At 38.3% G+C, this 25151-nt stretch overlaps 1 protein-coding gene across 1 annotated transcript; it reads left to right on the top strand.

The window, feature by feature from the left end:
* The first annotated feature begins 520 nt into the window (after positions 1–520).
* On the top strand, positions 521–14654 carry LOC134569156 (chymotrypsin-like elastase family member 1). The gene is made up of 8 exons (XM_063428069.1): positions 521–594; positions 6551–6639; positions 8664–8764; positions 10813–10938; positions 12402–12538; positions 13443–13588; positions 13943–14092; positions 14336–14654. Exons 1-8 carry the CDS (start codon positions 555–557, stop codon positions 14342–14344), a joined length of 798 nt encoding a protein of 265 aa, XP_063284139.1. The 5' UTR covers positions 521–554; the 3' UTR covers positions 14345–14654.
* The last annotated feature ends 10497 nt before the right edge of the window (positions 14655–25151 follow it).

The raw sequence follows: 25151 nt of genomic DNA, 5'->3' as shown, positions 1-25151 counted from the left end.
CTGACACGTCATGATTCCCTTTTATTCCAGAAGTTTGGTCCTTAAGGGGTTAAGGAAAAAAGGCTTCCATGTGCCTTTCATGGGGGGAATTGTTATACTATAATGAACATTTTTATAGCGTTCATAAAACAATGAACACTATCAACAATATTTGTTAAGTGAAAAATACTCTAAAATGTGTCAGTCCATCAAAAAACATAATCAGTATCAGGCATTAGAGGTTGGTAAATAGGAAAAACATTATTGATATATTTTATCTGTATCAAGAAAATAAAAAAAAAAATAAAAAAAAATTCTCCTAGATGTCACTAACAGCGATGACAAAAATAGTTGGAAAATGTCATCAGAAGTCAATATTGATTGAACTAAAATGTGTACGATAAAGTCCATTTGACCTTGTTTTGCGTGTAAGAATAGTTTTGCCTAAATAAGGAAAGCTGACAAACAGTTTAGTAACACCTGTAATACCTTTGTGTATTCCCATTGCTCTGTACGATATAAAAAGGGCATTTATCCTTACATTTTTACTGACTTGTAACATCACACGGGTAAGAATGTTGAGACTTCTTATACTAGCGGCACTCGTCCTCTGCGGTAAGTTTCATTTTGTAACCTACAATGGTGTCATTATAGAAATGTGAGATTTTGGGTATACATATCACATAGTCATGAGGGTAGGTATCCTGAAGACGACTTGTATGAAAAAGTAGCAACATTCAATAACTTCTATCAATTCAATATTTAGATAATATAGTGAACAAAGGTTTCAGGTAATTAACTCCTTCATAGTTGGTCCATTAAAACAAATTCTGTGCATTATGTGATTGTACCACATCATCAAACATATATATATATATATATATGTATATACATACATACATACATATATTTATTTTTATTTTTGCCATACTAAAAATTTTACTTTTAAAACATTATGTGTTCATAGCACAATATGACATATGAACAAGAGATTAATAAAATAGAACACATTAAAAAAATGTTTGTGTTGTTTATATTAATTTGTATATAGCTAGTACCCCTAAAACAAATAAAAAAAAAATAGATTAACTTTATATTTCTGATTGGTAAAATGGTGCATGTGTCCAAGATTTTACTTTTATTTTGATGCTACAAGACAAATATTGCAAGAAGTAAATTACAGTTTTAAAGCTAAATATTTGCAAAATGTGGCCTACCCAGAATATAATTTGAATAACAGACATGTTTTCCAAAATCACACAAATGTATATATTTATAGAAATTAGACACCTAATGTATTTAACTAAAATCATTTTAAAACTTTTCATTTCATCAATGTATCACCACCAGCTTCTGCCAAATATGATGGGTGCATTTAATTTTTAATTTTTTTATTTTTTTATTCTTTATTTTTGGTGTGCACAAAAAGAACAGTAAGCCCCGGTGCGCCACAACAGCGACATCAGAGTATAATTTTTAAACATTCGCTTTACAGGTCGTGGTTATCAATGGTCAGGCACATTTTTGGTTAAAAAGAAAAACATAAGAAGATTGCAACAGTGTAATATTTCGATTAGCTTAAACATTGAGTTATGGAGCACTAAGTTATAATATAAGCACGCGTAGCGCAGTGATGTAGCGTCAGATGTATCGTGATAAAATATAGATGTTTGGAGCATGGCTTGTCTGGTTGATGCTGTATTGCAAACTGGCTTAATATAGGCTGTGTGTTCTGGGAGTTATGCTGCGCCCGTTGTGGGTGAGATATGACAGACATAAGCATTGGCCAATAGTTATAGCTTTAACTTGCTTGCATACATGTTTAAGTTTAATTACCATCAGCATTGGTACTATATAATCTATAAGTAAGTAAGGTCCCCTCTGTGATCGCCTGTGTGAGTCAACGTGAGAACATAACTGAAAGAAAGGATATTAAGAGTCAACAGACAATGTAGTATAGGAGGTTAAACAGGAGTAAGTCGTTAGCAGTCATATCATTGCTATGAGCTTTGAATACTGGTCAGCGTGGTGAGTAGCATATCAGTGTAGGGATTTTAGAGGTCAGAGACCATTGGGTCATCTTATGAAATAGTCACGCTCAATTAGTGAAGCTTAGGCTGTCCCCCATGGCAGGAAGACTTTCGTTTGCAATTTAGGTGAATTCGAAAGCACATAATAAAGTATATAACAGTAGTTCATGCGTTACAGGGGAGTGAGCTGTGTTAGAGAGTAGCACATGCTCTGAACCTGTGGAGCCGGTCTGTGATGGAAGACGGGTCTCGTTCTCAGAATTATCATATAAAACAGGCTGCTCACGTTAACATGGGTCACATGCATTAAGTACCACATAAGTATGCACTGTGGCTATCTATGGGCACATTAACATCTGTCTTGTGATAAATAGTTGGCATTGATTGACCTGGTTACGCTAACTGACGGTATTGTCAGTATGAGGCAGCGGTTTACATTGAACGAAGTATGGGAAAAAACAGTAGATTAACATAAACAACATAACTGATAACTATACTTGGGACTCATGTGATATTCCTATTATGTCCAGCTGCTTGTTGTCATTCCAGGTTATGTGAGGCTCGGTTAAGGCCCTGCATAACACGGTAAATTCAATGCATACGTTTTGTATAGCTCTAGTAAAAAAAAATACAAATATATAGGATGTATCATGCTGGGTAGCTTGTAACCTTTCAAAGTAGAATATGGTAAGCTAGTCAATTTGCACATGTTAAAGTAACATACAACCCACCATTTGTTGAGCAAGACATGCCACGGTCCGGTTTTCTAGGTGTTATTTTTATGTAGTGAGTTCAGCCGGGTTCAGGCCGTGATAGTCCCAGTATCTCTATGTCGTGATCGCTGCATATGTCTCCGGTGTGGAGCTCTGGGGAATGAACGGGACGTAATGTCTGTGTTTTTAACATACATCTTTCATTTTTATGGGAAATGGCACAGACCATGTGTAATCCACTACTGTAAAGACGCTAGATCTGTATTCTGCTACTGATTCTGAGTACAACAAGACTTCCATACAGACTTCTGTCAGATCTTGGATATTACAAAGGAAAATTATAGACAATCCAATCATAAATAATTGCCAACTGCATACCAAATACTTATATATTAATATTAATCATCACATTAAAAAGTCAATTAATATACACACACACATCTAAATGAAAGTGTAAATAACAATATATGTTGAATATTTAAAGGAACACTATAGGGTCAGGAACACAAACATGTAAACCAACATCTAGCCCCCTCTGACCTCCCTAAATACAGTAAAATCATACTTGTATTCAATTCTGCTGCTGGCTCTGCCTCTGACCTGTCTGCATGCCTGACAATCACAGAAGTGATTCTGTGAGTCAATCATAATGCTTTCACATTGGAGTGGCTGAGCTTGTCAAGGAGGCAGATCATGGCCAGAGCCAGCACAAGCCAAACACAGCCCTGGCCAATCCTCATAGCGATCCATCTGTATGAGGAATGTTCAGTGTCTTCATGCAGAGGGTGGAGACACTGAATGGTAGTACTGCACAGTGTGCAGCACTGCCCTAGGAAGCACCTTTAGTAGCTGTAACGGACTGTTTCGCTCATCAGAGGATAAAAACCGTTTAGACGATATTCCCCTTCCAGCTCGACAAGCAGCTATTGCAAGCACCAACCTCCCGAACTGCAAACTACACGGATCTTCCAACTCCCGAACTGCACACACTTGAATTCCCCAATCTCCCGAACTGGAAACACACGAACACTGGAATAGCTGAACAGGAAAAGCATACAATCCGCTTACACTCCTGGCAATTCCCCCAAGAATGAGACGACACTTCAGCTCGAGGGTTAAAACAGGAACAACACTGATTTATTCACACAGCTGTCTTATAAAGGATTCTCCCATGCAAGGGAGGGATTTACAACAATTACATAATACACCAATCACACAGGAGTTGCCTCCCAATCCCTCCCCTCTGGCCTGGAGATAATTGGGGAAGAAATCCAATTATCTCCTAGGACAGAGGCAAACTCCATTACACACATGGCAGACAAAAGACAGTAAAAGACATAAAATTACCTACTGATACATTTAGGACATAACACATATACATTCTACATATCCCCAGATAGCTTAGATCTGAGCGCACATTACTACCGAATGGCGCTCAGATCACATACATACAGTTTAAATGCCATGGAGCCAAAGTCTTTCACATAGTCTTTCATTACACGAATGGGCTCCATGGCTTAGCTATCTGGGTTAACACCATCACATATCCCAAAGTACCGACTGAACCGGTGTTTGACACCAAGGGCACGAATAGGAACCAGGGGGCGGACGGCTCAGCTGTGTTTGCGCAAGTAAGTGTCCGTTTTCAGTTCCACAGTGTTAGTGCTGAACACCGCTGGCCTTTTGGGACTTAAAATGGCCGCTGCCACGTGTTTGGCAAACGAACAAAGGCCACCCAGCGTTCATCAATTAAGCTGCGGTTAACCGCAGCTTCTGGTCGGTCAATTGGCGGCACACTCCAGCTCCCCGGTGGTCCCCCGTTCGGTAGTTGGAATCTACCGAACACCCCGGCAGAAAGGCACGAATAAGCCTTTCTTCAGGGAAAATACATGATTTAACCTGCAGGGCCATAGTCCAAACGGAGCAGGCGAGGTTGGTTTCGCCACAGTAGCCATTTGAGGAATAGCCAATGGAGTTATACCCACACTGTAATGTAAACAGTGCATTTTCTACAATAAGCTGTAGTTTGTCTGGTGACTATAGTATCCCTGTAAAACAGTACACAAGCCAAAAAATACAAAATGTGCAAAAAGAGTAAATGCAAGAAAAATACACATGACCAAATAGTATAAATGTCCTTTGCCAAACAAAAAAGGCATACAGTGTTCTACCTCTCCTGGTAGTGAGGACTCAGGGCATGGCACAACTAACACTCAGCATTTCAGCCTTTTGGCCTTTCTCAAGGGCAATGAGTATTCCTGCTGAGGGCATTTATACAGTATAATTTACAATATAAACACCCTCAGCAGGAATTTACTCTTTACTCATTTACTCTTTTTTGTATGATCTTGTTGCACATTTTGTATTTTTTGGCTTGTGTACCATGTTAAATATTCAGCATATATGTGTATTAATACCTTCATATAGACGTGTGTGTGTGTGTGTGTGTGTATATATATATATATATATATATATATATATATCTCAATCGACTTCTTAATATGATCATAAAATGTATTGTTTTATAAGTATTTGGTGTGCAGTTGCCAAATATTATTGTTTAGGACCACTAGGGGAGTGGTTGTCCAACTTTATTGCACCCTGATAGCATGTTACATGCTGCATTTAGTTGTATGCCCCTACTTATACAAATTACAGATAACTTTGGGTCAGAACAGATGCCAACAATAGCACTTTACCCCTCGTGGTATATCACTTGTAAAAGAAGACTAATTTTGCTATATAATGTGGGACATTTTAGGTTTTTCCAATATTACATCTAGCCCTAACTAAGCCTAGCAACCCTAATGCTAACCCTAATGCTAACTCAAGCCCTAGCTGAAGCTAACCTTAACTAATCCAAAACCCTATCTAATTTTAGCATTAGTGTACTCTAACCCTAGCTAAACCCATCTAACCCTAACTCTAGCTTTCTCTAACTCTAACCCTAACACTAATCCTGACAATTAACTCATTAGTAGTTTGACACTCAGGTGGAGTGATCACTGTGAAAGCCAACTAACAGATTATCCCAGTTATCACAGAGTTCTATAGTGTGTGGTAGTCATCTGGATGATAATGAGGAACCTCATGTGTGAGCATGACTAGTAATAACAAATCCACCTCTCCATCAAGTGTTAGACATAGCAATCGTGCGGGTGGCTGTCTCGGCAATTGCTTGCATTGGGGAACCTACATTTTGTTATTTCTATGATACCTCACTACTCATCAGTCTGGTTACACCAGCATTCTAAATCCACTTAGTGGGTTTACATGATAGTGGGTTTAACCCCTTAAGGACCAAACTTCTGGAATAAAAGGGAATAATGACATGTCACACATGTCATGTGTCCTTAAGGGGTTAAGTGATGGTTTTATACTCTGTATGGTACCTGTACCATATTGGCACAAGCTTACTACAACTGTGAATGATGATAAATACAAGAATGAATAGTTATTTCAAATTCTTGCAGGACTATGCACAAGACAAAACCCAGAACTGTGCCAAACTGAAATTATAATTAGCAAATGTACAAAAACGTAGCTGATTTGGGAATTTACAATTTTTAATTCATTTTTCAATTGTCCAAAGAGATTAGAGAATAACCTGTGTATAAGAAAGCTGAATTTTATGAATTCGATTTCAACCCAGAACTTAAATATGAACTACAAAAAAAAGAAAAAAACATAACAAGACAAAATAAAAACCCCATATAATTGATTGATAACCCAGGAAAATTCTGAAGGGTATATCTAACAATGGGCAAATAAAGACATTTGTCATATTATAAACATAAATATTCTAGCTTACTTTTTTTCCTTCCAAAGGACAATGCTTTGATGATGTCAAGTATTTGGAGGGAAATACTCGTGTGGTAGGAGGATCAAATGCTCAACAAAATGCCTGGCCATGGCAGGTAAGTTATTATATATATGATAGTACAAAGTCATACATCCAATAGTGAGCACACAGCAAAACACTCATGTATATCTATAGATTGAAACCTCCTTACATAATATCTTGTCTACAGGAATCTAGAATAAAACACAAAGATACTCTGTATGGAACATATATTATAAAGAAGGAAAAAAATAAAACTCACAAGTGCAAAGCTGTTTCAGGCTCTATACTGTAGTATTGATCTTAACATGTATAGCTTGGAGGAAAGACGAGACAGAGGGGGTATGATAGAAACATTTAAATACATAAAGGGAATCAACACAGTAAAGGGGGAGACTATATTTAAAAGAAGAGAAACTACCACAACCAGAGGACATAGTCTTAAATTAGAGGGGCAAAGGTTTAAAAATAATATAAGGAAGTATTACTTTATTGAGATGGTAGTGGATGTATGGAATAGCCTTCCAGCTGAAGTGGTAGAGGTTAACACAGTAAAGGAGTTTAAGCATGCATTGGATAGGCATAAGGCTATCCTAACTATAAGATAAGGCCAGGAACTAATGAAAGTATTTAGAAAATTGGGCAGACTAGATGGGCCAAATGGTTCTTATCTGCCGTCACATTCTATGTTTCTATGTGCTCCAAGGTGCCAATTCAGACTGAGATATCCCCAGAAAGGAGGGATTCCAGAAATCAATGTATTAATTCACAGTTGAAATGTAAAAAATGCAACTTTAATTGATGGGAATTATAGGTTTTATTCCTAATCATCACCAGCTCACTGGAAAGAAAAACTGTAAAAAATATGTAAAACAAAATAGTGTATATAAATAAAAACACAAAAAGAATCCTCTGTTGTGCAACCTAGCAACAACAACTACAATCAAGTGAAATAAATAAAAATGGTAGAAGAGATCTTGATTGTAATTCCTTCACCAAACCAATAAACAATATATGACCTGGATTATGGCTGTAGAATACAACAATATTTTTTCCAAAGTATTCCTTTTAGTAAAGGATCACAATAAATAATAAAATAGACTATACATAGGGAAATATCATAACATAAAATGAAGGTGAGAAGTGGGTAAAATATGCACTCACAAACAGAAAAGGTATTAAGGCTTCTCTCCCCTTCCGGGGTATATATGCTGAACTGTATTTCTTCATAGACCAATAAGTCTAGGAATATATGGAAATAAGAATACAGCAAATAGTGTGATACTGTATAAAAAAAAACCAACAACACTTTAATACTTGAATGCACTTCAAGATGAAAAGAGTTAAATAGGTACATCAACACTTTTAGTGATTTATCAAGAGTCCACAGAAAATTCCAAGATAGGAATGCCACAGGAGAACGACAATAAAATACGAACATCAGATAATATAAAAATTAAAAAGAAAATCAGGGATATCTTTAGTCTGGGAGAGGTTCTTCTTATTTTAAGTTTATAATCTGCGGATTATTCTCGCTACTTGTGTCAAACTTCCTGTGTGTGTTCCATTGTGGAACACATTAATTCCACCTGTTTTTTTCTGAAATTAGTGGATCCATAATCCAGGTCGTATAATGATTACTGGTTTGGTCAAGGAATTACAGTCACGGCATCTTGTACTATTTTTATTTATTTCACTGAGTGGACTGGCCATCATTCAAAATCTTCAAGTGTTACACGTGTTCCAGTGAATAGTGCAAGAATAGTTAAATAACAAAATAAATAAAAGCCGTGCTTTTATTATAAAGTGAAGTGCAATTTCTACATTGACTTCAAAACGTTTCACAAAAACTCCCATCCCAATTTACGCATATTAAAGTTGCTTTTAGAGGGAAGTAGTGTCCAGGTGCCTTCTTACCTTCAGTTGTTAACCTATCAGTTGGCATACACCAAATAAACTCTACAAGTTTGAGGTTTGACTGTTGCCAAATAAGCTTGAGTTGCCAAAGTTGTGGGAGAGTCCCTTTAACATACATAGTATAGTAAATACTTTAGTAATGTAAAACACTTTTTTATGATGTATTTGGTTTCCCTCATACAGATTTCCCTTCAGTATCAGTCTGGAAGCAGCTGGTATCACACCTGTGGAGGTTCTCTGATCCGTGCTAACCGTGTCCTGACCGCTGCTCACTGTGTAGACAGGTATCAGCATTAGAAAATAAATCCTAGTTAATAACCTTTTAAGTTAAGATTATTGGGTGTCTCATGATATTTGATTTGCCATAGCAGTCCAGTACACAAATAATGAAGTGTTTCAGTTTCTTGTACTATGCTTTTTTGGATTAACAGAAATTTGTAGTGACAAGCTTTCGGGAGTTCCTCGCTTTAAGGGCTGGCGCAACCATAATGCGACACAGGTGGCAGCCTTATGGTGCAACTGCCCACTGGGCTCAATGTCCAGGTGATCGGCAGGATGAGAGAGCGCACAGTACAGCACTCTTCCTGCTGCCAGTCACTTCTTGTAGCATGGTTGAGTGGACCAGGGTGAAGACTCTTCTGTAATTGACGGAGGTGGAGGAATGGACACAGAGCTGGGGGGAATAGACGGACAAAGAGACAAGGTACTAGAAGGGCAGACAAAGACACAAGGTACTGGAAGGGCAGACATAAAAACAAGGTGCTGGGGGAGAAAATATATAAAGTGCTGGTGGGACTAGGAGACAAGGTGCTGTGGATTGGATGGACAAAGAGGATGACAAAGCACTGGGGGGTAGAGATAAATGAAGCAGTTTAGGGAAATAAGAAATACACAAAGAGACTGGGGGAAAGTAAGAGAAACACAAAGGGGGGTAAGACACACAAAGGCAAAATGGAGGATAAGATATACTAAAGTGGGCTTCATAAGAAACACAATAGGGGATAGGAATTTTAAAAGGGGAGTTAAGCGGGGTCTGCAAAATGTATCTACACCTATGTAGCCAGTAATCATTGCACCGGACCTGCACCCTTTTTATAAAGTCTAAAGCATTTCTGTCCACTTGTCTTTATGGTTCCACAAAAAACCATAAAGACAAGTAAAAATGTATCATCTTTTCTTTTTTGTAATTATTTATTTATACTGAAGCATAGTTAAGAATAAGTACTGACATATGAAAATGACCATAATACAGTGACAGACATCAGAATATAATGCACAGTGATGAATTATCCCCTGAACTAGTTTTTATATATATAAAGATTAAACTATAAGCTGAATGGACATATCAGCATGACATAAGGATAATCTCTGGAGCGCAAAATCTGTACATCATCACGCTTCCACCACTGCATGGGTATGGCTGCCAACGGACGGGCGAGAGAGGATTATCTTCTTTTCTTAAAAAGAATAAAAATGAAAACACATATTAACTTGCATAGTTTAACAAATTAAATGCAGCATTTATCTATCAGAGAAAACAATATGTCTGGAGTATGCTAGAAAGAAATCCTTGGTATTTAAATTAGAACAAAGAAACAAGCGTTCACCTTAGCCAATCCATAGTTTAGAAAGGTGAATCCATTAGCCAAAAGTCTGAGCCCTAAAGAACAGTATGATATTTAAAACGCCAGCAATCAAATCAGAATACAAAATAGGTATAAGACAAAATCTGAGGTCAATATAAGATAATACTGCCGGACACCTCCCTATTTGATTGTGGGAGTCAGTAATCTGGAAAGAAAAAAGGTTGAGCGGTACAATAATCACAGCAGTACGACAGTGAACTGAACAACCAGATTTAAATATTGATTATTACTGTCCGTGCAGTAATGCTTTCCACTTAGACACAAAAGACACAAAAGTGAATTTGTTAATTAAAGAAACAGAGCTCATTCTATGAACCCTGACATGCATTTACACATGCAAACATTAACGATGTACAGCATTTACACACAGTGCAAAGAAATATATTTTTAAAACAATTAGACTCTATTATTAAATAATTAAAGGAACACTCTACGCACCAAACCAATTTTAGCTTAATTAAGTAGTTTTGGTGTGTAGTTCATGCCCCTGCAGTCTCACTGCTCAATTCTCTGCCATTCACTTTGTTCATTCAGACCTAAACACACCCCTCTGCCTTTCAGTCTGGAGAACGAGATGTATGTCAGTTGTGACCTATGATATGTCACATAATAGCCACCAATTAGTGGTAAAACTCCATTGCCTTCATATTTAAAGACTAATTTCCTAACTTCTTCTTGTTTTACAGAACTGTTCCCTTCCGTGTGTCTCTGGGAGATCACAACCTGAGTACAAATGAAGGAACTGAGCAGGTCATTTCTGTATCCAAAATTGTAAAACATACTGGCTGGAACTCCAACAATGTGGCAGCTGGGTAAGATATAAATCAGTTATATAGATGGCTCTTTGATTAGATATCCTATAAGCTGTATTCGTAACACTATAGTGCCCCTTTGCCTTGCCCTGACCATGTAAAGGGTTAAATAACCTTTTAAGTACTGACCTAATTCCAGTGCTGAGGCCCCTGCGCTGGGTGGGGTTTCTCCTCCTCCGACATCATCCGATGCGGGGAACCTAGTGTGTGAGTGCCATAAGGCTTTGCATGAGGACATGCAGCATATTGAAAAACCCCATAGAAAAAAAACGAGTCAAGGCTTTCCAGTGGGGTTTTTTCATCATGCTGAATGTCCTCATGCAAAGCATGAAGACGTCCAGCATCGTTTCGTGGAGTCAAACTCAAGGAAACTGCAGGAAACGTCTCTAGTGGTTGTCTGGGAGAGTGCTACTAGGGGCAGTCTTAATCCGGCAATATAAATATTGCAGTTTCTCTAAAACTGCATTTTTTTTACATTGCAGGGTTAGGGAAAAGGGACACTGCACCCAGACCACCTCAATGTGAGGAATTGTGTCCCTTTAAACAGGTAGCAGCTAATCTTTTGTAGTCGGCTGGTACAGTCAATGGTATTTACTAAACTCCAAATTATAAGAACTTTAAATACAAATGGCACAATGTATGCTGAGTTGCACAGTTTTTCAAATACAAATGGTCACATTTCTAGCTCACTACAGTTTCAGGATTTTGAAAGGTGAGTATTTTAATTATTCTTCTTATTATTTTTTGAATAATTATATATTTTTTAATGCATTGTCTACATAGTGTCTTGTGCATGATCGGTTAATGAATAGACCAGATTTCTATATATTTTACTCACAGCACATACGTAAAGATGTTGGTAGTAATTTGCTAATTTGAGTTTCAAAAGATTAGCATAACATCTTCAAAGGTGTTATCTTTCAATTATTTTTTAAAGTCATTGGCAATGAATGGCAAGATCCAAATGCCTATGTATCATATTTGAGTCTAAACATCGTGCAATATTTGTCAGTCTTAAAAGCTCATTTTTTTTTATCTGCTTATTACTAATATTTATTTATTGATATTTATTTATTTATAAAATATTTTACCAGGAAGGATACATTGAGATTTCTCTTGTTTTCAAGTATGTCCTGGGTCCACAAAACATTGCATTGATACAATAGGGTACAATACAATACAAAAACAATATTAATACACAATATATACAAAATTTAACATAGAACAGGTAGGAAATATATAATCAACCATGACAGGTGCATTCTGTTTTGATGCATGTAAAGAGGGATCTCTTAAAGGACTTAATATTAATATTATATTATATTATTAATATTAATAAAGGATTTAATATTAATTATACTATTATGTAATTAAATAATAATAATTAACCAAAATAATATAGTTAATTCAAGAAAATATAGTAACACTTGTTATATATTCTGATTCTATTCCATTTTACATAGATACGATATTGCAATCCTTCATCTGGCCGCAAGTGCCACCCTGAACAACTATGTAAAGCTGGCAACACTGCCCAGTGATGGCTCTGTCCTCTCCAACAACCACCCTTGCACCGTTACTGGATGGGGCAGAACCACAAGTAAGTGTCATCTGTGAAATAGAGGTTCAGTAATTTCTTTTTTATTGTCGCAGACATGGCCAACACTTCGTAAACACTCATTTTGGAACATATTATGTGTATATATACCTAAAAAGCTGAAGAGGTTCTACATTAATACATAATAATCATAACATAAATCTAGGATGTCTGCTTGGAGTATTGTTTGGGGATGATACCTAATAAAAGGTACGCTAAGCCCCCCATGTTTGAATTAATGTGATTTGCAAAGTCTCCTCTGTACCACGAAGAATCCAACAATTGCAGCCACATGCAGTTCTAGTAGACTTTAACCACTACCACAACAAGAGTACATAGTCTTAAATTAGAGTGGCAAAGGTTTAAAAATAGCTTCAGGAAGTATCTTTTTACAATAGGGTAGTGGACACATGGAATAATCTTCCAGCTAAAGTGGTAGAGGTTAATATAGTGTATAAGCATGCCTAGGAAAGGCATAAGGCTATCCTAGACTTAAGATAAGTCTAGGATAGGCATAAGACTATCCTAGACTTGAATGTATTTAGAAAATTGGGCAGATTGGATGGGCCAAATGGTTCTTATCTGCCGTCACATTCTCTGTTTAAATGTTCTTTCTCTTGGATGCAATGCCCATCTCAAGCCATCATTGTTCACCAGGGTTTCCGTCCTCTATCTCCTGGATCAATGCTGTGACTTAGTAGTTAGCAGAACAGAAATCATATATCTTGAGTCTTCACTTCCAGTGCAAACACATTTAATTTGCATTGTAATCAATATAATATGCATCCAAAGGCAACTTCTGGTACTTTTCAGATTTAACCAAATAATGTTATATGGCTAAAATGTAATTGTTTTATTTCTCAAAATGATCCTGTAGCTATTGTTTAATGGTTTCATTTCCCCATAGCTGGTGGATCCCTTCCCTCAATCCTCCAGCAGGCCCCTCTGCCTGTGGTCGCCCACTCAACCTGCTCCACCAGTTCCTACTGGGGCAGCACCGTCAAGACCACCATGGTTTGCGCCGGTGGTGATGGAGTAACTGCTGGATGCAATGTAAGATATTTTAAAGTTAAATATTAACAACCTTTTAATAACCCTTCCAATTAAATAATATCTATTGATGCTTAGCCACACATTAGAAATGGTTATGTTTGCTGAATAACACTTCGTTCTTAGTATAGTCAGCAAGCTACAAAGTTTTCTTTCAATAAGCTCCCTGCTTTACAATCATATTGACACTTGATAAAGCCAATAAAAACAAAAATAAAACATAAACCCACCACAGAACCTGGCAAAGTATTGTGGGGAATGCTACTCTATGAAGCCAGGCATCTTCCTATTAGTTAGTGTTGATGTTTAAAATCAATTTACATTGTGTGTATTTTTTTTCATTTATTTCAAACTTAGGGAGATTCTGGCGGACCTTTGAATTGTGCGGTCAGCGGAGTTTACCAAGTCCATGGTATTGCTAGCTTTGTGTCCTCTCTTGGATGTAATGCTTACCTCAAACCAACAGTGTTCACCAGAGTTTCTGCCTACATCTCCTGGATCAATGCTGTAAGTTATTTTCCCAGAACAGAAACATTTCATATCCTGAGTACACGCAGTATGAACTTCTTCTCATTCCTTTCTACCATATAATTTAAAGATATATTATATGGTGCAATATGCAGCCAAATACTACTATTTGTACATTTTTATTTTTTAAATTAATACACATGCCATGTGTAGAAAGTAAAAATAATGAAGTAGATGTTAAATATTAATGGTAAATGTTCTTTCTCTCTTTTTTTCCCCCAGAATGTCTAAAATGCTTTGATATGAAAACTACTTTGAAACTCATTTGAGAACATCTTTAAAAACATTTTGTTAAATTTGATTTTGCAAGCAACATCCTAATAAAGAAAAATGTATGTATTTTGTTGCAGTGGTCATTCAATATTTTCAATTCTTTTGTATAGATGCTTGCAGTTGGTATGTAGCTCAAGTAGTATATACTAAGTTTCTAACAGAATTGGACATTCTGCCAAAGTGATGCTTCTGATAGAAAGATTAAAAGGCACACACCCCTTCTGCTGATTTTCATTCCATGAATAGGAAATAAAAATTACCTGAATGAGGTGACCATTGTATTTCCTTTCAATAAACTACACTCAACTATATTTCTCTTTTTTTCCCATCATTTTTTCCTGTTTTCTGAAACCAGCTTACTAATTGCTCTTTATCTCCAACCAGGACTGCACTAGAAATTTAAAGAATAAGAAAACAAATACTAGAGCAATCTGAAGTAGAGCAGGGCTGCCATCAGAAATTGTGGGGCCTCTTACATAGTTCAAGGTCTGGGCCCCCACAGCCCACCCTGGAGTCTGTCCATAAGGCCCACTCATTAACTGCTTTTGTTTTTGTAAACATATTTTTTTCTATACAAAAAACTGACCTCGTGAGTGAATCACAAGGAAACTGTCACGAATCCTTATTGGTTGCATGGTAATTTTAGGGCATAACTAAACTTAGTGTAGATATCAATAACTTCTTCCTTGGTCTCTGACACATCCATTCTCCTCAACACAATCAATTATATCAGGGTGCTAAATCAAATTGCACCAGTCACCCAAGATCCATAAGAATAAAACAATGTTTCCACATTGACCTGCTGTTTGAGAAATCATTATTATCAAATCTTTCAGAATATGTAGGTATTCTGCTGCAACAATCTTTATGTAGGTTTAAATCCTATTTAAGAAAAAAAATGTGATGTGCAGTCATTGTACACTACCATCCCACAATATTGACTATCAGTTAAAAATATATTGGAACAAGAAAATATTGAACTTCAGACATAATTAGATTTTGTTATTGATGAAATCAAAATCCCTTTCCTACACAATTTCCTATAAATGTCCTTCATCTACATAAACATGGCATGGTGATGGGCACCAGGTTTGCACCAAGCTATTCTAACCTCCTTACAGCTAAATGGAAGAATACTGGAAGATTATGCCACAATTGTGAACATGGTGTCCTTCCACAGTTATGTAGATGATGTAGTCTTTAATCTCAAATGGTCTAGTAAAAGTTATTAATCTCTTCACAATATGTAAACAACAATAGAGGAAGTAAACTAACATCAGAATACTGTATTGCAAATGATGGGTTAATTTGTTAGATGTAGAAATATATATTAATTAAGGCAATATAAATACCAATTTTTTTAAAACAAATCTCCATACCAAGATTTTTTAATGACCATTCTTTCTTCCATTCTCACTCACATTCTACAATATATAGATTAAAATAATAATGAGGATACATGCATTCCTTTACTGTGTTAGACTATATAAAAAAAAAAACACATAAAAAAAGCCACACATTGATAGCTCTAATCTGCATAAACCTCATGCAAAGTGGACTGACCCAGGATGTGGGTGGCGCCCAGCTCTCGTGAGGGAACGCATGTGCGGCCTGCGATGGCCCCTCATAGCTCTGTGGAGCAATTCTTACATCGGCTCAACGAGCATTTCCAATGCTTTTGGGCAGAACTGGAGAGCCTGATGCTGCCTCAATTGCGTGTGGAAGTTCCGAGGGGTGAGAGCTGGAGAATGCGGAAGTCTCCCTCAGGCCTAGCTGATAATGGCCTGCCAAGGGCTTGACCCCGAGACATCGCCCACATCGACGGAGGGTCTACCACCGCGATCTGTGGCAAAACACCGGGACCCCTCCGCTACTCCCGGTCTGGGAGGGACTTGGCCCTTCAGAGGTACCGGGTCTGTTGCTCGAAGATGTCGGCCTTCATACCGGCCTGGGGCTGTAAGGTAGACTTATTTCTCTCCCAACATACCGCCACCTCTGAACATTGCTCTGCTGCAAATGAAGGCTTCCCATGCCTGGGAATCGGCTAAACCGGTACTTGCTGGGGTCACCAGCGGCATGCCATGTTATCACGGTATCCTACCATTACTAGATCCCATCATGACTGTGCCATGCTTGTTTAGCCCATAGTGGTTACCAGCACATAGAGCCCCTTCGCCCACCCCAAATGTATTACAATGTTCTATGTTATGTGGTGCAGTGACTTACATGTGTTATCCTTTCCAGTGGTATATTTTTACTAGCTAGCTCTGTTCAAACTATAACTTAACCTTGCATGCATCCAGTCTGACATGCTGCGCCACTCTTATATAGCACTCCCCATGTTGCCAAGCGCTTGACACCAGATCCCTGAGTACAACATGTCAGCATACAGAGATATAGATTATTAAGATTGTAAGCGAGCAATTGCCCAATATATGTCTGCTCAGCGAGATTTTGCATTCCTCTTTCAGTTACTAACTAGCATGTTTTCTTTGATGTTATTAATATAAAATGAGACTGGAGTCTGCTGGAGTTTCTGTAACTGTTCATTTATATTGCAAATGTGATATCTGCCTGCTTGGTAAAACTCCCTATTCTTTCTTTCTGTAACATCCTTCAAACTACCTCAGTAAAAGAAAGATGAACAAAAAAAAAAACAAAAAACGTTAAATACAAAAATTTAAAAAAAGCTCGGACAGGTCAAAACATTTTAAAATACAAGATACAAAAAAAAACTAACCTCGAAACTCCAATTCCAGAGTATTAGAAAAAAGAAGAGTTGGAGGTAGCAGTTCTAAGTAAATTAAAAAACCAGGGGATCTCTTAAATGGAACACAACAGGGGTTATCCCCCACACGGAGTTACTATTCAGTTAAGGCTCTTTATCTTCTTTTTTTCTTTCTTTGTCTATATAAAGTATTTTCCAATTCCATAGTGTATCAGTGCAAATTTTAACTTGTTTCATTTTTTTTTCTTATACATACATTTAATATATTTTTTCTTTCTTTGTACAGTTTTTTTTATATTAATAGTAATATTTATTGTTCTTTAAATCAAATGACTAGTAATTTACCAATCATATGACCCTGTCCTTTCACTAATATTACCACAGAATAGAACAATTCTTATTATGAAGGTAATTGTTTTTCTCATTATAGGTTAGGTATGTAAATCCTTACATAAGGATTAGGGTTTTCATAATACTCCTATATTTTATTTCACATGACCACTTTTTTCTTTTTCATTCTTTTTTTTTTTTGTTTTTTTTATAGATTTAATTTATAAGGTTCTCCGTTGCACTCTTCTTTAGTTTCTGTAAGGTGGACATTTTTTTGCAATTTTGGTTAGTTTCTTATGGTCACATGACCTTGGTTTCTGTTGTATGTCTTGAGGCTGTTGGGTGTGCTTGGAAAAATGCCTGAAAATTCAAATGAGACAATACATTATTATAGACTCCTGGTACATGTACGCTTATTAAATAAAATTGTTATTTTGCTGCTAACCATGACAGTTTTCGGATGAATTTCATAATAGCCAAAGACTGTGATCGGAATTTGCTGACTGTGAAACATGTGGCTTTATCAGACAAGCATTTAACACTCTAACCACACCATATGTGGCAAGTTTGAGCTGCTGTTATAATGGGGTATATTTCAAAAAGAGTTGATATGTATTTAAAGGCATCTAGAACTTTGGCTTCTGTTGGCCAAGTGCCGCACATCCAATCATTGTTGTGAATTGCCATAAAACCAGTTGAGGATGCGTCATCAGTCCAAATTGCTGGGGAACTATCTGTAGGTGGAAGAAACATAGTCGTTCCATTCCACTCGTGTAGAAACCTCAGCCTCATGTTAAAGTCTGCCATAGGATGGGTGTCTAAGACAATTATGCTATCTTTGTCAGGGATTATTGATAGTAAACAGAGTAACCTGGATATAAATGATCATCCTTGAGGGATAATCCCATTAGGAAATTTGGGCCTAGCACAGATTGGAGTTTATTGTGATTGCAGGAACCTAGTATGACAAGGTTTTGGATGTTATCTAAGATGCAAGCAATTTTCTTTTTAGGGAGGCTGGCTGATTTTGTCATTTGATATTGGGATACCTAGGTTATTAAAAAGCTGAATGGCATCTTATAAACGCCATAAGGCTGTTACATAGTTACATAGTCTGAAAAGAGACATGCGTCCATCACGTTCAGCCTTCCGCACATTTGTTTTCTGCTGTTGATCCAAAAGAAGGCAAAAAAAAAGCACTTCCAATTTTGCAACAAACTAGGAAAAAAAAATCCCTCTTGACCTCAAAATGGCAGTTAGATGTATCCTTGGGTCAAGAAGCTACTACCCTACAGTTGAAAAATCATATCATTGAATATTCTGTTTTTGCAAGTATGCATATAGTTGCTATTTAAACATCTGTACGGACTACCACTTCCACATGCTTATTGTTCTTACGGTAAAAAAAGTAAAAAAAACTTTTCTTTGCCTTAGAATAAATCTTCTTTCTTCCAGTCTAAATGCGTGACCTCATGTCCTATGTAAAGTCCAGGTTTGTGAATAGATTTCCACATAATGGTTTGTATTGGCCCCAGATATATTTGTATCATATCCCCTCTGAGGCAACGTTTTTCTAAACTGAAGAGGTTTAAGTTTGTTAACCTCTCTTCACAGCTAAAATGTTCCATTCCTTTTATTAATTGTGTAGCCTGCCTCTGCACTTTTTCAAGTGCATATTCAAGATGTGGTCTTACCAGTGAGTTATAAAGAGGCAAAATGATATTCTCATCCTGAGAATTAATGTTTTTTTCATGCATGACAATACCTTACTGGACTTAGTCACTGCTGATTGACATTTCACATTGTTGCATAGTTTGTTATCTAAAACAATTCCTTCTCATTTGTTTTTATTCCAAATTCGCTTCCATTAAGGGTATTAGTTGTTTGTGCATTTTTTACGCGTGTTTTTTTTAAGTGTATAATTTTGCATTTTTTACATTAAATGTCATCTGCCATTTTAGTGCCCAGTCCCCCAGCCTTTCTTAACCTCCCTGGCGGTTATCCCTAGCATGCCTCGGGGTTAAATTTTAGTACCAAAAGCGGTAACCCCTAGCCACGCTCAGGATTACACAGTAGTATCACTTACCTTGTCCCTATGAGCCCCTGGTGTAAAAGAATATACGCATAACATTGTAAAAATAATGTACCGCTTTAACATTTATAAAATACTGACATAATCAGACCGCCAGGGAGGTTAATACCTCTGCAGCAAAGTAATATCTTGCTCATATTGTATTACTTTACAGAGTTTTGTGTCATCTGCAAACACTGAAACATGATTTTCAATGCTTTTTTCAAGATCATTTATAAACATGTTAAGTAGAAGGGGTCCCAGAACAGAACCACTTGCCACCTCTTTCCAGCTTGAAAATGTACCATTAATGACAACTCTTTGTACTCTATTTCTAAGCCAATGTTCTACCCAATAACAAGAATTTTTATCTAGAACTAATTCTTTGAGTTTGAACACTAATCTATTCTGTGGAACTGTATCAAATGCCTTGGCAAAATCCAAATAGATCACATCCACTGCAACACCCTGATCTATAGTTCTACTTACTTCTTCGTAGAATGTAATCAAGTTAGCTTGACATGACCTGTGCTTCATAAAGTCATGCTTATTTTGTTAATAATCAAGTTCTTCTTAAGGAATTCTTGAATATTATCCCTTAATAAACTTTCAAATCCTTTCCCAGCCACAGAAGTTAGGCTCACAGTTCTAGAATTCCCAGGCAAGGATTTTGAAATCTTTTTGAATATAGGAACCACAACTGCCTTCCTCCAATACTCCGGAAGACTTCCTAAAAGAAATGAATCCTGAAAGATTAAAAAAAGAGGTTCACTTATTTCTACACTTATTTCCTTAAGAACTCGTGGATGAATACTATCAGGCCCTGGAGCTTTGTTTATATTAACTTTCTTTAGTTGCTGCGGCACCTTGTCTTGAGTTAGTCAGTTACAATTTTTCTGCAAGTTTTTTGCAGCCATCATTTGCATATCTATTGCCATGAGTTCTTCCTTAATATATACGGAGGATAACTAGTTATTTGAAATTTCTGCCTTTTCCTGGTCTTCATTAACTAAAAACCCCATCACAATTTTTAGTGTACCTACACTTAAATTTTTCATTTTTTTAGAATTTATGTACTTAAAAAATGCATTGGTGTTGGTTATACTCTCTTTGGCTATAATTTTTTCATTTTGAAGTTTAGCGAATCTAATCGCCTTTTTTGCATGCATTATTGGCTTCCTTATATCTTTTATGCCTCTGACTTGTCTGATTTAAAGGCTTTTAATGCCCTTTTCTTTTTTTTAATATCTTGATTCACGTTCCCAAGAAGCCACATTGGTTTCAATTTGCTTCTTTTATATTTATTACCCAATGGTACATACTGAGAAATGTACCTTTCTAATATTTGTTTGAAGCTATTCCATTTATCCTCAGTGTTCTTTTCACTAAAGAGTTGATGCCAGTCAATATATTGTAAAGCTGCCCTTAACTTATTGCAGTTGGCCTTTTTAAAATGTCTTAGTATACCCATGTATATTGTGATCACTATTTCCCAAGTGCTCACCTACTTGAATGTTGGTCAAAAGATCAACGTTGTTTGTTAGAACCAGGTCCAGACAAGAATCCTTTCTAGTTAGTGCTTGTACAAGTTGTGACATGAAGGTGTCATTAAACAAGTTTAAAAACCTAATTCCCTTTGCTGAGCTACTAGTCCCTCTGTCCCAATTTTTTGTTCGGGTAATTCAAATCTCCAATAATGAATGTGTTACTCACGTTGTTGAATTGTTCTGTATTGTAAGAAAATCATGCAAATAATAAATGAATGATGAACATCTGCATGTAACCAGCATAGTGTCTCTGCAAATGTATCAAAGACCCTGTGGCTTCTCTGTGAGCCTGGTGAAGGAGCCGTAGCTGTTTTCCCACTTGATCCCATGCAGATGCCATAGGGTTGGTTGAATAGGGAGGAGCTTGGCGGTGTGTGTAATGTCAGCCTGGATGGCATTGTCTATAGTAGTGTATTGTAGCAAGCATCTCTCTGAATTAACACATTTAGGCTAGGCATAGTTTTGGAGTAGGGTGCAGATAAATCAATTATCAAACATTTTTTATTTGAAGTTTTGTAGGAGAAGGGCAGGACATTAAATGGGCCTATCAGGAAACCTTGTTCTAATTCTGTTTTAATGAGTGAATTCACTGCCTCAGGGTCATTTAAAGTGGACTCAAATTATTACAATAGAAAATGTCAGTAGGTATGGAAATTAAACCTGTGTGAAACCCCTTAATAAACAAGGAAGTTAGGAACTCTCTTAAGTGTATGGATGCATGCTGAGCCAGTAGTTGCAACAACACATACATTTTTGCAGATGTTAAATACTACTTAGGATACATTTTATTAGGGCACATTGTTTTGAGTGAGCCCTGAAACATATAGAAAACACATGTAACAATCTATTAGAACTAAAACCACATGACCGTGCATTAAAATTATTACAGACTTGGGATTTCCCAAGAAAAACAATAGGTCGTCCAAGCTTATCTTTAAAATCATTTTGATCGTTTAGGGTTGTCGTAGTATCTTGAATATTAGTGGTAGGCAAGTTAGTAACTGCAGACATAGATTGGTAGTATGTGGAGTAGAAGTACATATTGCACAAGCTGGTATCCTGAGGCAAATGTCTGCAGAAGAGCTCTGTATCCAACTGACTCCAATCTGTTTTAATATTAAATAGTGCCAAGGCTGCCGCTGCCTTGGCTGAAAAGGATCGATGGTAGTCGTAGAATGCAGAGAGCCATATTTGTGCCCCAAATCCACCAACTTGTGTAAATATACCGTATATACTCGAGTATAAGCCGAGTTTTTCAGCCCATTTTTTGGGCTGAAAAACCCCAACTCGGCTTATACTCGAGTCAAGGTCTGTATTATGGCAATTTGCATTGCCATAATACAGACTGGGGGAGAGGGGGGCTGGCACAGAGCGTAACTTACCTGTTCTGCAGCTCCTGTCAGCTCTCTCCTCCTCCGCGCCGTCCGGTCAGCACCTCGGTCAGCTCCCAGTGTAAATCTCGCGAGAGCCGCGGCTCTCGCGAGACTTACAGTGTGAGCTGGTAGAAGGAGCTGCACGGACGGCGCAGAGGAGGAGAGAGCTGACAGGAGCTGCAGAACAGGTAAGTAACGCTCTCTGCCAGCCCCCCTCTCCCCCCACTGAACTGCCACTGGACCACCAGGGAAGGAGAGCCCCCCTCCCTGCCATGTATCAAGCAGGGAGGGGGGACGAAAAATAAATAAAATAAATAATAATAATAAAAAAAAATAATAATAAAAAAATAATAATAATAAAAAAAGGGGATATAAGGACCACGGGGGGGGGGGGGGGTATAAGGACCACTATGGGAGGGAGGGGGTGGGATAAGGACCACTATGGGAGGGAGGGGGGGTATAAGGACCGCTATGGGAGGGAGGGGGGTATAAGGACCGCTATGGGAGGGAGGGGGGGATAAGGACCACTATGGGAGGGAGGGGGGGATAAGGACCACTATGGGAGGGAGGGGGGGGGATAAGGACCACTATGGGAGGGAGGGGGGGATAAGGACCACTATGGGAGGGAGGGGGGGATAAGGACCACTATGGGAGGGGGGGATAAGGACCACTATGGGAGGGAGGGGGGGTATAAGGACCGCTATGGGAGGGAGGGGGGGTATAAGGACCGCTATGGGAGGGAGGGGGGATAAGGACCACTATGGGAGGGAGGGGGGGGATAAGGACCACTATGGGAGGGAGGGGGGGGGATAAGGACCACTATGGGAGGGAGGGGGGGGGGATAAGGACCACTATGGGAGGGAGGGGGGGTATAAGGACCGCTATGGGAGGGAGGGGGGATAAGGACCACTATGGGAGGGAGGGGGGGGATAAGGACCACTATGGGAGGGAGGGGGGGGATAAGGACCACTATGGAAGGGAGGGGGGGATAAGGACCACTATCGGAGGGAGGGGGTGGGATAAGGACCACTATCGGAGGGAGGGGGTGGGATAAGGACCACTATGGGAGGGAGGGGGGGAGAAAAGGAACACTATGGGAGGGAGGGGGGGATAAGGACCACTATGGGAGGGAGGGAGGGGGGGGATAAGGACCACTATGGGAGGGAGGGGGATAAGGACCACTATGGGAGGGAGGGGGGGGATAAGGACCACTATGGGAGGGAGGGGGGGATAAGGACCACTAGGGGAGGAGGAGGGGAGGTCAGGACATATGGGGGGGTGGGGCAAATATCCTTGCACCGGCCCTGCACACACTGCATTCATACACTGCATTCATACACACACTGCATTCATACACACACTGCACTCATACACACACACTGCACTCACACACACTGCATTCATACACACACACACTGCATTCATACACACACACACACTGCACTCATACACACGCTGCACTCATACACACACACGCTGCACTCATACGCACACACGCTGCACTCATACGCACACACTGCATTCTTTATACACACACTGTAAATAAATATTCAATTAATATATTTTTTTTAGGATCTAATTTTATTTAGAAATTTACCAGTAGCTGCTGCATTTCCCACCCTAGTCTTATACTCGAGTCAATAAGATTTCCCAGTTTTTTGGGGAAAAATTAGGGGCCTCGGCTTATATTCGGGTCGGCTTATACTCGAGTATATACGGTAAGTCAAAATCTTCTCTCCAGTGTGGGAAGTTGGAGCTTACTGCATCTCTGTGTATACTGAGAGCTAGTACAAATTCAGGTATAGATAATTTTGTATTCAGTCTTGGGTCTCTAGCTATTATAATTACAGATAAGTCCCCAGAGACAAAAGTCTTGTTTTCTATGATATCCTGGGAGGCTATGAGAAGGGAAATCAAGTTAATGTCATTCCCTTCCAGGATATCTTTTCCTAATGTTGGGTGGGACCAGGTGTGTAGGAATAATTGTATGAGTCATGGGAGAATTAAAGGAGGAAATAATATCCTGCTCAAAGGTTGGAGTCATGGCCATATTGACTGCTTCCAGTCTTTCTAACCTGTTGTTTATCTGGCCTATTGAAGACAGCACAGACGACATTATGGCATGTAGTTTTGCCATATGAGGGCCAAACTATGAACTTTGCAAGGCGTTTAGCTATGATTTGGGCCAAGAGGCGACATACCTCCGTATGAGAATGGGTGTTGGCGTCGCATGAACTCTAAGCTAAGGCATCAGAGGCCTTGAAACCTATACTATTGGGCATCTGTCACTTACCTATAGCCAGTAATGAACTTAACCTCATCTAATTATATCGTAGGGAGTTGTAAAGAGTTGAAGGTGAAGTACAGGAAACGTGCCTGTTAGGATTATAATGAACCTTGCGTATGGTGTCGACAACAAATTGAACTGAATCAGTAGTATAGAAAACAATTCCTCTGGTCTAAAATTACCTGGAAAATGAATACCCCTATGATATGAATATAGAAGTTGTAGCTGACGTACCTGTGAGGGGTTAATGTAACTCTGAGATTATTAGAGCATCAATTGAACCCCCGGCCTAACTTTTTGGCCAGTGTTTGTGACTAAGGGGCTACTAAAAAAGACTGGACATACCCCATCTGCAATACCTTGGGTTGTCTACTTTTACAAATGTTCTGCCATCATGGGGGTTATTCTCATTCCTGGGCTACCATACAG

Source organism: Pelobates fuscus, chromosome 1, assembly GCF_036172605.1.
Source record: "Pelobates fuscus isolate aPelFus1 chromosome 1, aPelFus1.pri, whole genome shotgun sequence".
Lineage (NCBI taxonomy): Eukaryota > Metazoa > Chordata > Amphibia > Anura > Pelobatidae > Pelobates > Pelobates fuscus.
The sequence above is the reverse complement of the archived record's forward strand: the minus strand, read 5'-3'. Positions and strand labels throughout refer to the sequence as shown.